Source organism: Oxyura jamaicensis, chromosome 19 (genome assembly GCF_011077185.1).
Source record: "Oxyura jamaicensis isolate SHBP4307 breed ruddy duck chromosome 19, BPBGC_Ojam_1.0, whole genome shotgun sequence".
Taxonomy (NCBI): domain Eukaryota; kingdom Metazoa; phylum Chordata; class Aves; order Anseriformes; family Anatidae; genus Oxyura; species Oxyura jamaicensis.
This window is the reverse complement of record NC_048911.1, coordinates 8284866-8303485: the sequence shown is the minus strand read 5'-3', so window position 1 is coordinate 8303485 and position 18620 is coordinate 8284866. Positions and strand designations below refer to the sequence as shown.

The 18620-nt window shown below is 50.1% G+C and overlaps 1 protein-coding gene across 1 annotated transcript in view; it reads right to left on the bottom strand.

The window, feature by feature from the left end:
- Positions 1 to 14388, bottom strand: part of YPEL2 (yippee like 2) — a 29732-nt gene extending 15344 nt beyond the window's left edge. Inside the window, exons 1-2 of the mRNA XM_035342843.1 lie at positions 14268 to 14388; positions 3336 to 3648 (exon numbers count right to left, since the gene is read on the bottom strand). Coding sequence (XP_035198734.1) covers positions 3336 to 3452 — 117 coding nt within the window. The 5' untranslated portion in view covers positions 3453 to 3648; positions 14268 to 14388. The remainder of the gene's footprint in view (positions 1 to 3335; positions 3649 to 14267) is intronic.
- Positions 14389 to 18620: the final 4232 nt, after the last annotated feature.

The following is an 18620-nucleotide window of genomic DNA, read 5'->3' as shown; positions in this document are numbered from 1 at the left end:
AGCCCAGACACCGAAGGAACATATAAATGAAAAGTAGTTACTCACCCCACCCATCTATCTGATCACCTTCTGTTTCCTAAGTCAGCCAGGCCTTTCTTGGCCAGACGACACAACCCACAATTTGGATCTCATTACAAATCAGACACACTAAACCACTCTCTCCCTTCGGCTGCAGAAGATAAAAGGCCAAGAAAGCAGGCAACATTTTGGTAAGCGGCTTCATGTAACAGCTTCAGCTTTTCTTAAAAGCCTCGGCATCGATTATTTTCTTTAAATAGCGATGGCTTATTGAGAACCCTCCCACCCACTTTAATGCACGAGGTTTTCCTGAAGAAGAGCAGAAAGCAAAAACAGTCCTGCCAGGGCGTATTTGTCAAAGGGCTTCTGATACCCAGTCACGGCAAAACTCTGAAGTCAGGGTGAGTTAACGCTGGTGCTGAAGGGCTAAGAGGGGAAATGCAGAGAAGAGGAAATATAGGGCAGTATAGGCTGACATGGAACAATGGGATTCAGCTCCAGAGAGCGCATCAGCCAACGGCGTGAGCCAGTGCTGCAATGTGTGTGTGTCCAGAGGAGCTAAAAGCTCGTGGCACGCCAAGCAGCACAGTTCTCATATGGTCTCTGTACAACTCGGGGCAAAATGAATATAGGAATTAATTTCTTCAAGCCAAAACACCAACACCCTGCTGTTACATAAAAGCCTGTTTTCTGGGGAGGGTTTCCAAAGATGGTGTCATTTGGGCTGTTTTGAATCCAGTGACACAGTCAGGTTCAAGACGGGATGCGCTGCAGACTGAGAAACGCTCTGGTTTGAAATAGTCTCCCGTTCCCTTCTCAGTCCTCACGGTGCTTGTTCCTTCCTTCAGTCTGTAACATTTCCATATGGAAAACAAGCACGGCAATTCCACCGCTCGGTTCTCAGCTGCTAATAGAAGCCTGCGATGAAAGAGCTGCAGAAGGCCTCGGGGAGATGTTTAAATCCTAACTCAAACAGATAAAAAGATGACTATTTCGGTTTGCCTGGGAAAGTTTCTGCACACATTGGAAACCCCTCGAGGCAGGGACTGCCCTTCTGTTCTCAGTTTAATAGCCTGTTGTACAAATTGTGATTGCACAATTATTCTTATTAAAGTTTTCAATTATACAAAGCATGTATTTTATTAAGGTTTATAACTGTGAGAAATAAAACCTAAAACCCCAAACCCTTTGGACTCAAACTGTGTGACCCACTAATGCTCAGTCGGCAAAGCGGTCCCAGCGCCATCAAAAATTTACACCGCAGCCCACAAGAAACCCTTTGAAGGAGCACCACGAGCAGCCCAGCACACTCTAGTTCAGACTTCCATAATTCAAGACACACAGCTTTAGCCTGCGCTTTTGGATCTTCCCTCCTGCGTTCAGATTTTAGCAGTCAGCATTCCTGGGCAGTTACTGCACGCCTCGATGGCCAGGAACTCCAGTTCCAAGCAGCACGGCGCGCTGGCACTGCCCGGCTAGAAGCTTCTTACCTGCAAAGCTGCGTCGCACAAAGGACCAGAGGTTACCCAAAGGACCAGAGGAGGCACAGACGTGGCACAAGGAGGGGAAACAAGTGACAAAGGTGCAGCCAGCAGGCACGTGCAGCCACGTGTTTTCTCTGGTTTGGGACCAGCCATGGTTAAAAGAGCAGAGCACGGATTCTGATCTACGATGAGCACAACGTGAAACATCTCCTTCCTTAGCCAGTAAAGCACCTGCTGGGTCCCAACACTAAATCCAGCTTGCAACATCTCTCCCAGGGCAGCGGCTACCCCCTCTTACAGGTAACAGACCTGAGCACAGGAACAGGCACCTAAAGGCACGCAGCCGCTCTGAGAGGCTGAATGGGTTCCGTGCCCAGACCCGGGGCACAGACTGGTCAGCTCTGCTGTGGACATTTACATTTCAAAACCTCCTTCTGCTGAGGAAATGTACAACTTCTTTAAAAGCTGGAGGCTTTATAGCCCTCAAGGCCAGCTCTGCTGAGAACAGTGGCCGCTGTACCGGAGCGAGGAGCCCCCAAGAGGCCCAGAATGACTCAGAAGCAATAGCCTAAGAGGAAGCCTGTCTACAGAGAAGCTGCAAAACCCCGAACTGTGGCAGTCTGCAATCAGCACTGTTCATAACAGAATGCTTAAATTCAATTGTTTGGCATGGAGACTCCATCACGGAGGTGTGGATCAACCCAGCCAGGCAATAACCACGAGGAAAGGGAAGGAGAGTCTCCAGGAGCAGAAGGCAGGTCAGAGCAGCAACAGGAAGAATCCAGAAGGACCTTCACAGCTGCACAACCGATGCCCTTGACGCAAGGTGACACACGCTTATCTCTTCTGTGCAACAGGAAGGGGGAAGCACTGCACCCTAACAGGCAGAGCACCTCTGTCTCGTGCCATCCTGGCCTCTCTCTCGAGGCTGCTCCAGAAGCTGAACTCATTCAAGGTGCACACACGCACAGAGCTCACAGTGCAATTTCCTCTCATCTCAGCTAATAAATCTTACGGTGTGCCTGCTTTTTCTGAACACAGGTTTTACGAGCTGAATAAACTTTATGGAGGCTTGATTGCCAAGGCAGCCCAAACCGGGAAACTTAATGCCTGACCACAGCCAGGCACAGCAGACTCAGGGAGCTGCCCTCAGGAAGCAGAGCAGCAGTTTTTGCGCTTCAGAAAGAGCGTCTTTAACTGGGCTGCTCCCTCTGCAAAGACCCCTATGTATTGGCTCTGAAAGCTTTTCATTCAGCTTAGCCTCAAGACCCTTCCCCTTGTGATCACCGGGACAGGACAGCATCCTCCCAACCCTGCTGGCTCACAGCACAGCCTGCTGCCAAGTTCCTTGTTAGGAAGCTGGCAAAATGATGTAGGTTTGAGCAACAACAAGTCTTTGTAAGGCTATCTTACATTTCAGTGGAGGCACCAGCAAAGAAGGCCCCAAGTCTCTTGGTACAGGTTCATAGTTTAGCAGAGAGAGAGTTTCCAGACACTTCTCCAGTGCACGGTCACACAACAGCCCTCTGGCTGTGCTGGCCAGCAAGCACCCAAAGAGCCCCAGGAAGGCAACTCTCAGTCCTGGCCATCAGTCCGTGAGCATTTACAGCTGGCATCACAGGAGGAGACAGACCACCCGTGAGGAAACCTGTCCCCTGTGGCTATTTTGGAGATGACTTCTAACAAAAGCAGTAGCTTGCCCTTAGGTCCTCTAGGCTAAGAGCCCATTTTCCAAGCAAAAACCGCAGCAGCAGCAGCGAAGGCCGGCCGCTGGCACAGCGACTGACCCGCAGTGCGAGCGCGCCGGTGCGCAGGATGAGGTCAGGCACGTACCTTGGAAATGAGTTCATCGTGGTTAGCCAGATGAGCCCTGCAGTGAATGCAGCTGTAGGTCCTGTGGCACGAAGGCAGATACGCCTGGAAAGTCTTGGACCTTGTCATCTTCACCATTGGAGCCACCGAGCGCTGCGTGAACTCTGGGGTGGCCCAGGAGGCGCTGCCGCAGGATGGGTCGCACGGGAAACACCGGAAGACACAGGTAAAGGCCGTGGTTTGGCAGGTGGCGGGTGTGGGGCAGGCTCCACACGCTGGGGACAGCTTCAGAGGAAGAGATTCAGCCGGAGGGGACGGAGGAGCTGACACAAACCTGCGTTCAGGACAGAGCAGAGACAGAGCGCTCAGCGCGGCCGCCACATGGTGAGCTGCGGCCGCCTCCTGGTCAGTGGGGTGACCGAGTGCTTGAGGGGAAGCGGAGGGGACACGAGCAGCCATGGGACAGGGACACAGCCTGTGGGAGGGCTGAGGAGGACAGGGCTGCACCCACAGCTCAGCTGCTGACGGGCTGGCTGCCCTCATCCCCCTGCTCCCATCTTCCTGCCGCTCAAACCCTCACCACCTCCATTCATTCTCCCAACACTTAGTGGATTTGGAAAGGACTACAGAGGCACAACGATGCTACAAAAGATCATTTACATCGTGCCTGGCTTCCCAGTTCCCTCTGGGGAGCAGCACACGTCCAGGTCCAGCCCTGCAGCAGCCCTTGGAGGAGCCAGACTGTCAGCTGGAAGCAGCCGCGACCGGAGCCTGGGGGAAAGCTGGGAGCCAGCTGGGAGCCCAGTTCTCTCCACGCCACCCCAGTTTCCACATGGGAAACGGAGGATTACTTTATCACGCTCACCTGTTTTAACCTGCTGCAAGCTCCGAGGGCAGCAGCTGCTCTACAAACAGCACTCCAGTATTTTTTTTTCCCCATCAGACCGTCTGAGGGCACTCACAGCCAGGAGCAGCCTCCGGGTCCACCCCTGAGAGCAGCAGACGGCTAAAAATTCTCTTCAGGTTGGAAAAACTCTTTGCTATCCAGCATTACCTGACAGAGCCTGCGAGGTAGCTCAAGGTTGTCTCTTTTCTGTCAGAAATCAGGTTTCAGATCCCAGCCCTCACCTCACCAGGTACCGATGTTCCCTCCAAGGATGGAGGCAGCGGCAGGATGAGGGAAGCAGCTCCGCTCCCTCCCGACACCCGGCGTGCACGCAAGCTCTAGAAATGAATCTCGGGCTCTGGCTGCTCCTCCCAGGAGGATTTCCCTTCCCATAGAAGATGGGATTCTGGTCAGCTCCTGAGTCTGCATTTTGCGTATCAAATACTGCAACAACAACCCCCAGCCTAAAATAAAAATAAGAAAACCCACCCGCAGCTGACCTGCAGCAGGAATGTCTCAAGTGAGGTCACAAAGGCACAGGAGCTGATAGCTGGGCTCTAGCTGGTACGAGAAACTTGCCTGCAGTGTATCTGTCTTCCAGGTGAGACTAACGCCAGCCCAGGTCACCGTGCTGCGAGCCCAGCTCCTTACAGCTCGCACACTGAGCTGGGCCGTCCCCGACAAGGCGCCAGCGATGCGCCGAGCTGCAGGGACACAGCAGAGCACTGCTGGGCTTGGACTTGTCTAAGCAAACACGTCTCTGGCTTGCTCAAGGGAAAGACGTCAAACAGCAGGGTGGAAATCAGGAAATCTATTGGGGAGCTGAAGGCAGGACCTAAGCTGTGCTAGGAGGCAGTCCTGCGGTACGCAGAGCTTCTTTTCTGCCCAGCATCAGCCAGAAGTACCTCACCGAGACAAGACAGTCCAAGACAGACTGAAAGAACAATACAGATCAGGCTGGGAGTCCATCACTGTCTGCTGGAAAGCCCCACGTGTGATCACTGTCAGACAGATGTGCAAATAAACCACAACAAAACCAACTCATCACCTTGGTACCAGAGCACCTTGTACAGAGCCCCCTTTCTGACGCCTCTCCCAAGCCTGTTCGTCACTGCCGAGTAAGAAGATTGAGGGGCTCCACGTTACCTGCCAAGCCTCCTGCCAGCTGGCCATCCCTCGAGAGCCAGCAGCGCCTGCAGGCTTTCCAGCAGAGCAGCACACACTGGAGAGCTGTCGTGGGCTCAGCACGGTCCAGAGCCCAGCGCAGCGCTCGCCAGGAGGCAGAGGCTGCTAAGCCAGCAGGAAAGCTGGTTGCTTTGGTTGGGTTTTTCCCCCCCGAAATATTTTTCTTCTCCTCTCCAGAAACATCTCATAGTCAAATGGGAAAAAGATTCTTACTCATCCTGCAAAGTGCTGATAAAGCTTATCTATCGTGATCGTAGCAGTCAGCGCTTACACGGCACTTCCCACCCTTAAAGCTCTTTGCAAACACTCACTAATCTGATTAACCTTCTCCGATTAAAGTTACAGGGAGAGCTTCGCAAGGTCCATCCTGACCCAGAAGGGCTCGCTCGGAACTAAACCTGCTCCTCTTCAGGCAGAAGGGCAGCCTCAGCAAGCAGTCCACAGGCAGCCCCAAGGCCAAACAGAGACGTAAATGATGCCCAGGCAGAGTAAGACAGGAGCAACACCTATTTGTTGTTTGCTGACCCTCTGACCAGGCTTCCTAGGCATCCGTGTCCTGGAACAGTGAGTGAAAGAGGAAATACTGCAACTGGGCTGGCTCAGAGACATGAAGACGTGCGCACACAAATTATCAGCTGCGTACAACTTTATACAGAAGCATTTTGTGAGCATTCCTTCATTTGACCTCGCAACACATTCGACATCAATAAAAACATCTGACCTTTCGGAACAGGACACAGAAATTCAAGTCAGACGTTATCTGAGCACAGATTAAGATGAAGTGCAATTCCTGTTCTCAGCACCGTGCTGAGAAGGCAAGCTGACTTCACTCGAGGCAGAGGAGAGCATAAAGATCTGGGAGCTAAGACCTTGCTGGGAAACCTAGCTACGATGATAGGCAAGAAACTGCCTTAAAAAAAAAACACCTTCAGATAAACTCCAGTAAGGAAGCCATACTTTATGAAGAGACTGCCAGTGCTCAGCATCCAGCCAACAGCCCAATTGCTCATGTGCACGTCTACACCAAGAGCTCTGCCCTCATCAGAGCGGTGGAGAGGAAGGAAAAACAGTAGGAAGGGCATTCTTCCACCCTGAGCACAGCCACGAGGCTGGAGGGACCCATACCCACCTCCTTTATCATCTCAAAATGCATCAAATAACATCCGTGGCTCTCAGCAATGCAAAAAAAAAAAATAGAACTGTTTTTTTTCCTGTCCTGGTGGCAAACACGCATGAATTATAACACATGTAACAGCTCACAGACGTTCACTCTGCTGCAGAACCAAAGCACAAGGCTGATTTTAGGCCGTGCCTCTGGCTCTGCACGGCCAAGTGAGCTCATGTTCCTCAGCCTCTGTGACAGCAGGCAGCTGTGAAGTCATTCCATTAATTTTTTTTAAAAACAATAAATAAAAAAACTGTTTCCATTACTTAATGATTGTGCCTAACAGCCTAAGAGAGATGAGTATCTGCCATCGCAACAGAATCCAGTGTTTTTCTTTTACAGTTCAGGAGAAGTTTATCTCTGGAATGGACGCAATCGAGTCAATGCAACGGAAATGTGTACAGATTAATTAATTTGCAAGAAATCAGAAAACTGGTTTAGACAAAAGGAGTGGATTCTAGGGAAAAGCTTATCAGCTTCCTCTGCTGCGGCAATCGGTGAGAAGATCAGCTGAACGCACTGCCTGCACACGCTGCTGCCCTGCCGAGTCCTGCCAAGTCAGATACACCTCGAGGAAGAAAAAAACATGACATTTTGCTGTTCAGACAGCTTTTTAGTTCAGTTTTCCCCCTTCACCTGTCCAGCAGCCGCTTTTCACATTAAGTTCTTTAGTAATTCATAAAACACCAGAGGAGAAAGGCAAAGCCTGTGCTGAACACCGGCTACGGAAGGCTGCTGTTTGTACAGGCCCACACGCCGCAGGAGCGGAGAACAAGGACTCTTCCACGTGAAGTCCAATTCTGCAACCAACCCATGCGCAATGCAGCTCAGAGGTAAACGCTCCTGCTCGTTCAGGGAGGACAAACAGCAGGTTTGTTGGGTTTGAGGGTTAGTTTTATGGATTATTTGCTTTTTAAGATAAGAGCCTTTAGTTTGTTAAATGCTTAGCAGCAAATGCTAGGGAGAGCTGCCTGGAGTAGTTCTGTAGCAAACCATCTGGAAGCCCAACCTTCCTCCTTCGGTGTGCCTCCTATTTAACGTGGGAAGAACCAGAGGTGTAGTTATGCTCGGTGTAATTACACCGCAACGGGAATCAAGCTGGGAGAGTTCTTTGTTTCCACAAGGTCACAAACTTCGGCAGCCAGCGCTGCTCCAGGGTCTTAGCACGGTTTAAACGAAACGTTTGAGGTAAGCACACTGATCGGGGTTTTCTTGACATGGGAGCCACCTTAACATAACGCGCTGCAGTTTGGAAGTGGAAGACATCTCTAAAACAATGCACTAAAAGAGGAGCTTGGGTTTAACACCCAGTTCTGCTGATCTTCCCTGGGAAATGAGAGCTGGTGGCACAAGGCCAGATGCTGACCCTGGGGGACACCTGGCACAGCCGGGAGCCTCCGCACGTGGGTGATGCGGGGCTGCAGCGAGGATCCTGGCGTGGGGTGCTTTGGGAGGGTCTCACCTCGGCACAGGGCTGCAACAGCTTTGGAAAGACAAAGCCAAATCTGAAGGCGGCAGGGTAGGGTATTTGTGAAAGGTCGTATCCCTGAAAGAAAGGATGATCGTTGTGAATTTAACCACAGGACACGAGGGAAAGCCAAGAAAGAAGTCTAAGGAGCAGATGGGTGTAAGCCACATACCTCTACCTCTTCAGTATCTGAAATGCTCTTGGTGAGAGGTATCAGCATGATCAAGAGAAGTCATTACTGCTACAAGAGCCTTGAGTGTCCTGCCCTAATGCCTGCGTTCCTTCAGCTCATTCTCCAAACCTTGCAAGCCCATGGAGAAAGGAAAAGAGAGAAATGATGGCCTGCATTTACTTTTACTTTCAACAGATTCATGTGCAGAACTGCACTAAAAATACTGCATGGAGCGAGGTTCTCACTTAAACCACCTTCAGCTGAGAACCTCCTAGCAAGCCACTTCGTTTCCGCAGACCTTCGCTCTCCCATCCGCACCCTGGAGACAGCGGCTGCCACCTCCAGGAGGCACTTTGTGGTTCTGGGAAAAAGGAGCTGGATGGGTGGCTGCAAAGAGACACCAGAACATAATGCAGACAAGAGCCAGGTAACCACTAGAGGGCATCAAAAAGAGTCAGAAAACAGCAATTAAAGCCTATCTGGCCATAGTGAATCAGGGCCAGGCACGGCGCCAGCCACGCTGCACCTGCCGGGCTTCCACATACCATAGGCAGCTTGTCAGGAAAAACATCGGTTATTATTCTGCTGGGTAGCTATCGATACTAAAAATGTCACTGCCGCTGTGTTAATCGGAGGAACAAACAGCAGAGCTTCAAGGCTCACCTCAGGTTAATCCCCCCACTCGGTCTAGCTTTGTCACTGTACACGCTAACGCTGGGTTTAAGAAGTTATGGATGAACAAATTTCTGAAAAAATATATTTTAATTGTTCTTTATGCAGTTGATTTACCTTCTGTCAGTTTGGAGATTAAATAAAATTAAACAGATTTTTTTTTTTATATAGGCAACATCCACACCAGTGCATTTTCAGGCTCCCAGGTGCAACTGTGGCATCACAAGCAAGCGCAGAGGATGCCTGCAGTCAGAGCAAAAGCTTCCCCGTATTGAGCCACAGCTCACAACTGACTGGAAATCACAGGAACAGGCTGGGTACATCACTGAAGACCCTGCAGAGATGTTTCTTTCCCAGCTGTGGGCTGCAGAGACCTGAGGACCACAAGAACTTTCTGAATTTATTTACATACCTAGGGCTAAACTCAGCCATTCAGGCCCATCGAGCGTCAGAAATGCTAACTCATCTCTCCCTGCAGCACAGAACAAAGCATGCTGCTCAAAACAACCCAGTCCAACGCGCTACCGACACCACAACGGGAGGCAAGGGAGGGAAATCATTCTGGAAAGCTTCCAGAAAATGCTTCCCTTTACAATCTCATCTCAAAAGACGCAGGGCTGCTAGCACAGACATCACCTTTCAGCTTTCAGAATCCGTTACCGATTCCGGGCCTGCCTCCGAAGGCACCGGGAGCTCTGCCTGTGCCAGAAGGACGACTGCCACCTCTGCTCAAATCCTCGTCCCACTCGCCCGCGAGTTGCCTGGCAGCAGCATCCTTGCAATGCAGAAGAGGCTGTGCTGCCGAGAACAGGCGGTGCTGGAGGCTCCATGGCTGCAAGCTGCCCACCTTTGCTTTGCGGCCACGCTCCAGCACGGCTGGCTCCAGCACCGGCTCCGGCAGGTGACCGGGGGATGCGCCGGAGGGCAGGAGGAATCGTGCAGGCGAGCAGCACGATTGGCCCGAACAGGATTGAGACAAGCCAGCACGCCCTTGTGCTCCTACCAGCAAATCCCACTCGTGCCACAAATAAACAGAAACTGCAAGCTGAACTAATTTAAAACACCAACGGCTCCATTTCTTCCGTTTCAAGAGGGCTGATGCCAGCGTCCCACATGGAGGGCTAACAGTCCATTTGCACTGGCGAAACACACGATGCACCAGAGGGAGATGAGAGAAGGGCTCACACGCAGCAAGATGCAGCTCTCTGGTCAGTACCCACCTTCCTGCCAACACGTTACGTGCTCAGGATATTAAACGACACCAAACCGATGCACATCCAGCATTCTACAAAACGGAAGACCCCTCCCAGCCTCATTCTAGGACCAGCCTCTACTGAAGACATCGAGGAAAAGCTCTGCCCACCCAACTGACCAAAATGGGAGCACTTAGCTTCCCAACTTCTCTTCCTCAGTTGTTTTATTCAGAGCAGTCTGGCTATCAAACCCTCTTACACGAATACTTTTCTTTCGTGCTCCTTACGTTGCTCCGTTACCTTCCTTTTTGGCGCGTGTAGGTACAACCAGGATTCAGGTAACTCGCTGCGTTGGGCGAGCCGTCTGTTTCCCTGGTAAAGCCTCGCTACCAAGGGAACCCTGTGCGACCGCTGAACGAGAACCTCTCCAAATTCAAAGTCATGCCGTGGAGACGAAGATCTGCCACAGCTGCCCGTCACAGCTTACTGTCTGCCAGCTCCCCGTGTCCAATCCTGCACGTGTTCACCTGCTCACAAAACCCACCTGCGCGGAGGGTCCTTCCCAGAGCATCTGCTACAGAACCTCACGCTGCCCAGAGTGGTAGGGGCGAGACAAGGACCATTTTCGACTCTAATATCTGCATCTCTTCTTCTGACTAACGCAAAGGATAACACAAATTCTGACCACCCTCCTTCAGAACCACTTTTCACACAGCAGCTACTTTATTAACGAGGTGCATACTTTCCGTGGCAGTTCAGCCACCGTCCTTCTAGCTCGCATTTCCATTGAAGGCATAGGAGCCCTAGCGCCACGGGAGAAAAGTCAGGTGAAGATTTACAGCTCCAGCGCTCACATGACAGATGCTTCGTAACCGAATCGAGTTTAAGATGGTCAAGTCAGCTGTTAGCCTACCAGTTTTTGTCGTTAGTTCCTCCTGGATATCCTCACTAGCCTGCACGTTACTGCCAAGGTATGCGAGCTGACTCGCCTCTCGCAGCTCCGTGCCTACTGATGAATGCTTGAGCTGGGAGTTCCTGGGATTCTCATTAATTTTTTTTTTATAGTTAATAATTAACTCTTTTTTTTTTGGCGAGGCTGGACAATCTCTTTTTAATAATATATTGCTTGAGCCATCCTTTAGTAATACTTCATCAGTGAAATTCAAATCTTCCAGAGCTCTGTGGCTGAGCTGTGCAATCCCTAGGTCATACCACGCTACATTTTTCTCCTCATAACAAAGTGGCTGCCAACGTGAAACAGGAGAAGCGAGAGTGCAGCTCTGACACCGCTCTGCCTTCCCCCTCCGTGGATCAAAACCTTCTCTGAAGGGCAAATTCAAAGCATCCTCTGCTTTTACAACTGTTAATAGCCTTTGCTTGACCTGGGGAGCTCAGTTCTCGGTTCTGTACAAGTCACAGCTGTGGTAAGAGGCGAAAAGCTGTATATTTTTGGGCCTCGGCAGAACATCCCACCTCGTAACACACCGGAACAAGGCTGGAACAGGTGCAGAAGCGGTGATCTCTGGCTGGTGTAAGCCTGCGTGGAGGCACCGGAAGGCGGCTCTTAGGGGTTGCATTCCCACAACTTCCACTGACTCACGCTGCACGGCACTATCATTTGTTCAAGCAAGAGTGAAGTGAGGATAATAGCTATTTACTGAAAACAGAGGAGCGTGATTAGCTTTAATTAGCACTGTCAAGTGACTGGAGATTGTCGGGTACGAGATGTGGGGGAACTAAGTCTTATTAATTACGTTATTTCCTGCAGCCTTAAGTGGCTTGGCCAGTCTGGCGACGCTTCTGGGCACGACACATCCCGCCCCAGCGAGCGGCAGCGCTCTCGGGCAGGTCTGGCACATGTGGTGGGCGAGCAGAGGGTGGCAAAAACCAGAAGGCAGAAGCATTTGGCTCCTGAACCGTAAGGCCACCATGCGGGCCGTGCCCGGACAAGCACGGATCCAAAGGGCAAGGAAGGCACAGCAGAGGAGGGATGCTGAGCTTCGTCCAGTGAGAATTAGAGCTGGGAGTGATGGGGGCAACAGGGAGCGAGACTCAGGCCCCGCAGCCCACACAGAGACCTGCATTTCGCCCCCTTCCCAAAGAGGCCGACCTACAAAAAGTCTTTGTTTGGGGAAAAAGAGGTCCGGCTGCTCAACTGGCATCGCAGCAGCAGCAGACGTGCTGATTTACCAGAGGAAGATGTGCTCTAAGGAAATGAAAAATCCTCGCATGACTCATAGAGGTCGATCTCGTCTATGGATTTGTCTTGGTTTCTGGAAGGAAAAGGAAATCTATCCTTAGGCTTTCGTTACTGTGATTAGATCTAGGAGAAAAGGCCTCAGCTTTAACAAGCTCAGAAAAGAGGGAACAAACCAAAGGACCAACTCACAGAAAAGAAAGGAAGCTATATATTTTGCAATGGTTTCAAAGCAATAAATACATTCTGCTTCACAATCCTGCCTTGAGCCTCACTGATTAGCTTCAAAGCAGCTAAGGGAACCGAACTCCCCCGTTCTCCAAACGCCACTTGGTGATCTCTCCCAAATCCCACTGCTCTAGCACTTCAGAGCTGACCTCTTCAGTTCAAACAGATGACGATTTCCCAGCTAACCATCAAAGCCCAGTGAAAGCCTAGCTTTACTGACCTTAAAGAGGTTTCTAAGCACACAGTCAAAGGCAAGACCGTGATGCAAGACCAACAAGTAAATGTTTTTTTACTCCTCTGCAATCCCTGCAACGCTCGTACGGTAGTACCACACCAGATCAAGGAGCTCCCACCTTCTGAACTGCTAGCCAGGATCGGCACCAGAGTGACCAGTTCCTTAATTAAATTCTCTCTCAGCAACAGGTATTCAGCCATGAGTCAAGGAGCCTTTGAGGGAATGTGGATTTACAGGTAGTGATGCTGCCTTCCTCAGTGCAACCCTGACTCAACTACCCACACCAAACAGTGAAGAAAGGAAATCACTTATTCAAAGCCTGTGGATCCAGAGGACACAAGGCAGCCCAATGACCGACACAGCTTTGCCACCTACTTCCAGACCCTGGCACCATGAAAGAGACCTGCAGGAAAAGGTTAAAATTAAAAAAATAATAATAATAGAATGAAGAAGCAGCAGATAAAAGAACTATCTTTGTCCCTCCTACAGCATTCCCGATTTTACCTTCAAAGCACCAAAAGCTCATTTTTCTTTTCAGCAAGAGACAAGAAATAGGGATCCAGTGAGAAAAGGAAAACGTCTTAGTTCTCCATTCAACCGTGACCATTACACAGCAAACATTTAAAAGAAACCAGAGGCGTGGAGCTCGGTACGATGAGGTCTTAAACAAAACAAACGGGAGCGCTCTGGAAGCATGAAGTCACAGAACACATTGTCTCCAGGCAGGATCCTCTCCCGCAGCCCTCGGTACCTGCCCGTTTCCGACCGCCTGGCTCGGCAGAGGCCTCCCTGCGCTGCCCAGCACGAGCCTTAAATAACAGCGAAGGCATTAGCAGAAAATCCTTATCTGGAGCACGGAGCAGGCCCCGAGGACGGCAGCGCCAGGCGGGCAGGTGCTGTGTCCCACCCGCTGCCAGCCCCAGCTCGGCGGCCTTCCCCTTTCTGTGCCTGAAGACAGAAGCCACGGCCCGGGGCAGATTCACCTCAGCAAATCGCAGCGGGTGGGGGGGGTCCAGCTGCTTTCCCTGCGTGGTTCGAGCTGCGATTTTGGAACCATCCCAGTTCCCTCAGCAGCAAAAATCAGCATTAAAGCCGTAACCAGAAGGCTGGCTGCTTCACTCACGCCGAGCTCGCCGGGTTTTTCTGTCACAAACCAAGCGCCTGTAGGGGAGGACGAGACCCGGGGTCCCCGCACCTGAGGGCGCCTCGGAGGGGACCCAAGGCCCGGTCTGTGTTGGGGGGGGACCCGGACCCGCAGCCCCGAGCCTCACGCACGGAGCTCAGGGGCTGCCGGGCTACCAAGCGCCGGCCGTCCTCTTGCCTTCCTCTTCCCCTCCTCCTCCTCCTCCCCCCCCCCCCCTGCGCGGGGGCCCCCCCCCCCCCCCCCCCCGGACCTTTTCCCCCCCCCCCCCCGCCTCACACAAAGGCCGCTGCCGCCCTCCCAGCCCGGTTCGGCCCCCCCTGGGGTAGCAGCCCCCGGACGTGTGCGTGAGGTGAAGCAGCCGTGGCGCAGCCCGGCCCCGCCGCGCGCCCCCGGCCCCGCCGCACTCACTCGCCGCAGCGCGGCCCCAGCGCAGCCCCAGCGCGGCCGCCGACGCGCCCCAGGCAGCCCCGCAGCGCCCTCCCACCGCCGCTTTATAAGCGCTCCTCCCCGCCGATTGGCACCGCCGCCGGCCAATCGCCGCCCGCTGGCACATAGCAACAAGCCGGCGGTTGGGCGCCGCCGGCCGCAGCCCATTTTCCCGCCGCCAATCACAAGGCGGAAGCGGAGGGGAGAACCCGCCTCCTCCTCCCTCCCTGAGCTCACCGCTGGTCCCCCCGCCCCGCCCGCCGTCGGCCTCGCGCAGGCAGCAGCTGGGGCGGCGGCAGCCAATGGGAGCGGCCCTGGCGCTGCCGGCGTGGAGCGCGGCGGGGGGGACAACAAACAGAGGCCGCTGCCTCTTAAAGGGGCCGCTCCCGCCTGTGAGGGAGGGCGGCCCTGAGGGGAGAGGTCGCCGCCATTAGCGCCCCCCCTGACGTTACCGAGAATTTTGTCACCTTCAGGCCCCATGTTTCCGAATTTAGATGTAGATTTGGTCCGTACGCACCTGCACGCAGCCAAACGAGAAAGGGCAAGGGCGAAATTAGGTGTGATTACCTCAGAGCACGTTAACTGAGAGATGAGGAGCACACAAAATGAGTTGAAGGCTTCTTGCTTTTTTTTCTTTTTTTTTTTCCTGGAGTTTTGGTTCATAAATGGCGTGCCATACAGCTGCTTTCCTAAGTGTTGGTGACAACAATTTGTCATCGTATAAAATACAGTTTTAATTATGCCTTATATCTGTCCTTTTGTCAGTGAAAGGGATAGAAGTTACACATCCTAGCTCAAACACATTTGGGATTATTCTTGCTCTAGTATTCTACTGCCTTTTAAAATATTCATATGAATATCTCAAGCAAATTCTACTGTATTTGGAAACTGGTAACTGCAAGAGGTAGTCTGTTCTGTACAATAAATGCATGGACACCAACGTACACTAAGAACATTACCGCATAATACAACACAATATTTCTATTATTTGTAATAAAATAAAGCATGCCATGTGTAGAAAGATAACTTTCTACCTTGCAATATCAGCATAGTTTCCTTTCACACAAGCAAAACACACCTCTCAGATCACATTACTAAACTGCGTGCCAGACTGTATAAACCCGATTTTAAACACAACATGGCATTTGTTCCTGTAAGCTGGTGGCACTGCCAAGCACCATTTAAATATCCTCTTAATGAAGACTTGAGCACCATGGTGGTTGCTAGCATCGAAATAGACTCAAATGAAGAAGGAAATTGTCATGTTATCTTTAGTCTGCTACCAGAGCAACAAGAGCCTACTTTGTAGGCTTACTTTAAGCTTCTTCTTTTCTTAGATAACCTCCTTCCTCTTCAGGCCAGCAACCAGAGCCAACACACCAGATTTTCAGACCCGCAGAACTAGATGAAGCCATATTTACAAGATCTAGACAAGTTCATGTGCAGGAAGTGGTGAAAAGTTTGCTTGAGCTTTACATCACCAAGACTCCTCAAAAGTAACCTCAGATATCTGAAGTCAAAACTATCGGCAAAATAAGTTTACACAACATGAACGTGAGGCTGCTGTGTAAGGTTCTTTGTTTTGTTCTTTAACCTGGAGGTGAGTTGCACAGAAGAGTTTTGTTTGTTAATAAAAATGCATGTTATTCACAAGAATATTGAGATGATTACAATAGAAAGTTTTGTATATATAAAAAACAAACTTGCTTTAGGATGGTGGTTAATTGGAATTACATTGATATAAGTTGAGTACCACTATGGAAATCTGGGGAATCACACAGCTTTGAAATCATGGGAAAAAAGCTATATATGAAAGCCAAAATTGTTTTTTTAAAAATGTGCTATTCTTTATGAAAATCCTTTAGAAAACTGGAATCTTTTTAGGAGTGACTACTTCATTAGCAGCGTTTTCTTCTGCTTGAAAAAATAAAATGCTAGTTAGGTGCTAATTACTTTTTCATTGAACCTGCAAGTCACATTTTCACAATTGATTCTGCATTACAGAATTTGGTTGCAAGCTCTGCAAGCACAGCTTGATAAACATCATGAATACTTCCACTGGGCTAAGCTTTTGGAAAATTTATTCATTTTAAAACTCTGAATTTTGGATCTAACCTATTTGACAGCTCGTGTTTCAGCTGAACAGCTGAGCAGGATTTTTCATTTATCTATTTGCAAACATCCTGTTTTTGAAACTTGAACAAGACAGCTAGCGTTTCCCCGCTCTGGGTCTGACATCAGTTTCAGCTTTTAATGTAATTTAGACTAGGAGCTGCCTGGGGCTGAGCCAAAGCATCACCGACTGGGGTTAACTTTTGCTATTTGACTATCGCTGCAATATTGTGAGGGGAGAAAGTATCAAATCACTCATGGTATCTCAATATTTTTAGTGCTGTAATAGAATTAGTAGTACTTAAAATCCATTAACAATCTCAGCTGCTCAGTGCTTACCAGTTTTATTTACTGATGTTACTGGCCTTGTAATAAAGATACTTCACCTGATATTGCCTTTGCTTTATTTATAAAATGGGGATATGTCAAACTTTTTAATGATATCACAAAACAACGTCTTCAGGTACTTTAAATGAAAGATGCTTTCTTTATCAACAGCGGTATTTTCCTCCCTTGCTTGCAGCATTACTATTTTCAGTCCCACAACCAAACCGCAGGTATTTCAAGCTCTTCTTGCCCTCCAAAATCGCCAAGACACCTGACAGCGGAGCTGCAGAGCCCTCAGTACCCCCAGCCTGCTGACGGCTCGTCCTGCTGCCCACAAAACCCCCCCCTGCACCTTGCAGCAAGACCACTGCAACGCAGCGTGCAGCCCGGCCGGCCCCAGAGCTGGGCTGCGGCGGCCTCCAGCGGCCCGACAGGGACCTGCGGCTTCTGTGGGGGTTTCAATTATTTATTTTTCCTGCTTTCTAAACGCTTTTGGTAGCGCATTTCTCACAACCGTTACCCACACAGGCAGGAAACTGCGGGGCAAACGCAGATCCCAGATTTCTGCTGACACCACAATGGTCTTGCTCACGGATGAAGTATAACCTGAAAAATACCAAAAAGCAGCCGCACCTCGAGCCTTCTCATTTTAGATAAACAGGGTTGAGATCTGGTAGATACACTGTTGGAGGCCCAAGTGCCTGTACTGCAGACTTCTCACAGGCTGCACTGTCTGGAGGGATCACTGACTGATGTTTTCATGCTGAAAGACATACATACAGCTGGATGGATGTGAAGACTCATTCACGTTTTCCAGTTCTGGTTTCCTAAGCATTTAGGCAGTTTGCCTAGAAATAAACTACTGCCCAGATCAATTGGGGAAATGTCACCAGCTACCAAAATCTTCAAAAAGTTACTAAATACTGGTGCACACAAAAACCCTACTTCACCTCTTTTAGCTAATACGAAGCCTCAAGGCTTTAAAATTACACTTGACCTTAAAACCTAGTATTAAATGTAATTTAATGGCAATCCAGTAGGAAGGCTGGAGTTTTACCTCTAGAACAGGCGGAAACATTAACCTGCTTATCATGAGAAAAAGCCCGTTGGTATCCAAGTGCTGTATTTATGGCAGACCATCACCTAACAAAGGACAATACACAGAGACTTGCCACAAATGGTTATCTGGTAGCATGAGCTTATTCAAAACGCTCCTGGTTTGCTGCTGCCAGTTCAGAAGCAGGTACCTGTCATCTGTCAAAGGCCTTTTATACTCCATAATCTGTTGATCACAATTTTTTGCATAAGACTTCTGTAGAAGGGAGCATGGAGATGACTCACTGTGAGGGACACAGTTCACTAGAACAAAAGCATCCCAAAGCATTACAAAAGGGGATTTCAGAACACTTTAAGGGCCACAGCAAGGTCATTTTAAAAATTAAGTCTGAATTACCAGATATTTACCATTTCAACAGAGACCAAAGAGAAAACAGTGATGTTTAACCAACTGAAAAATGCAGGTCAAGCCCTTCTACAATAAAGGCTCTCAGTTCAGCCTCAGTCCAGTTGCTCTGGTACTGGATTTTACACGCACAGGAAACAACCTTTGCATTTCCCCATTCATTTAAAATATGGAGTTATAAACGCACATGTACAATCTTGCAGTACAGCCAGAACTGGGCCACCAATCATTAAGTCAGCTGAACACCAAACAATATACCTAAAAAAAGGAAACGACCTGTCTCCCAACCATAAAAGCCGGTATTTATTTAGGCATGCAATGCTATGCTCAGGAATTAAGGACCATGACTTCTAAAAAGCAGCTCTGCTGCAGACAACCACTTTCACACTGCAGTGCAAAGCACAGGCCAACGCTCTCACACTTACACAGCTACT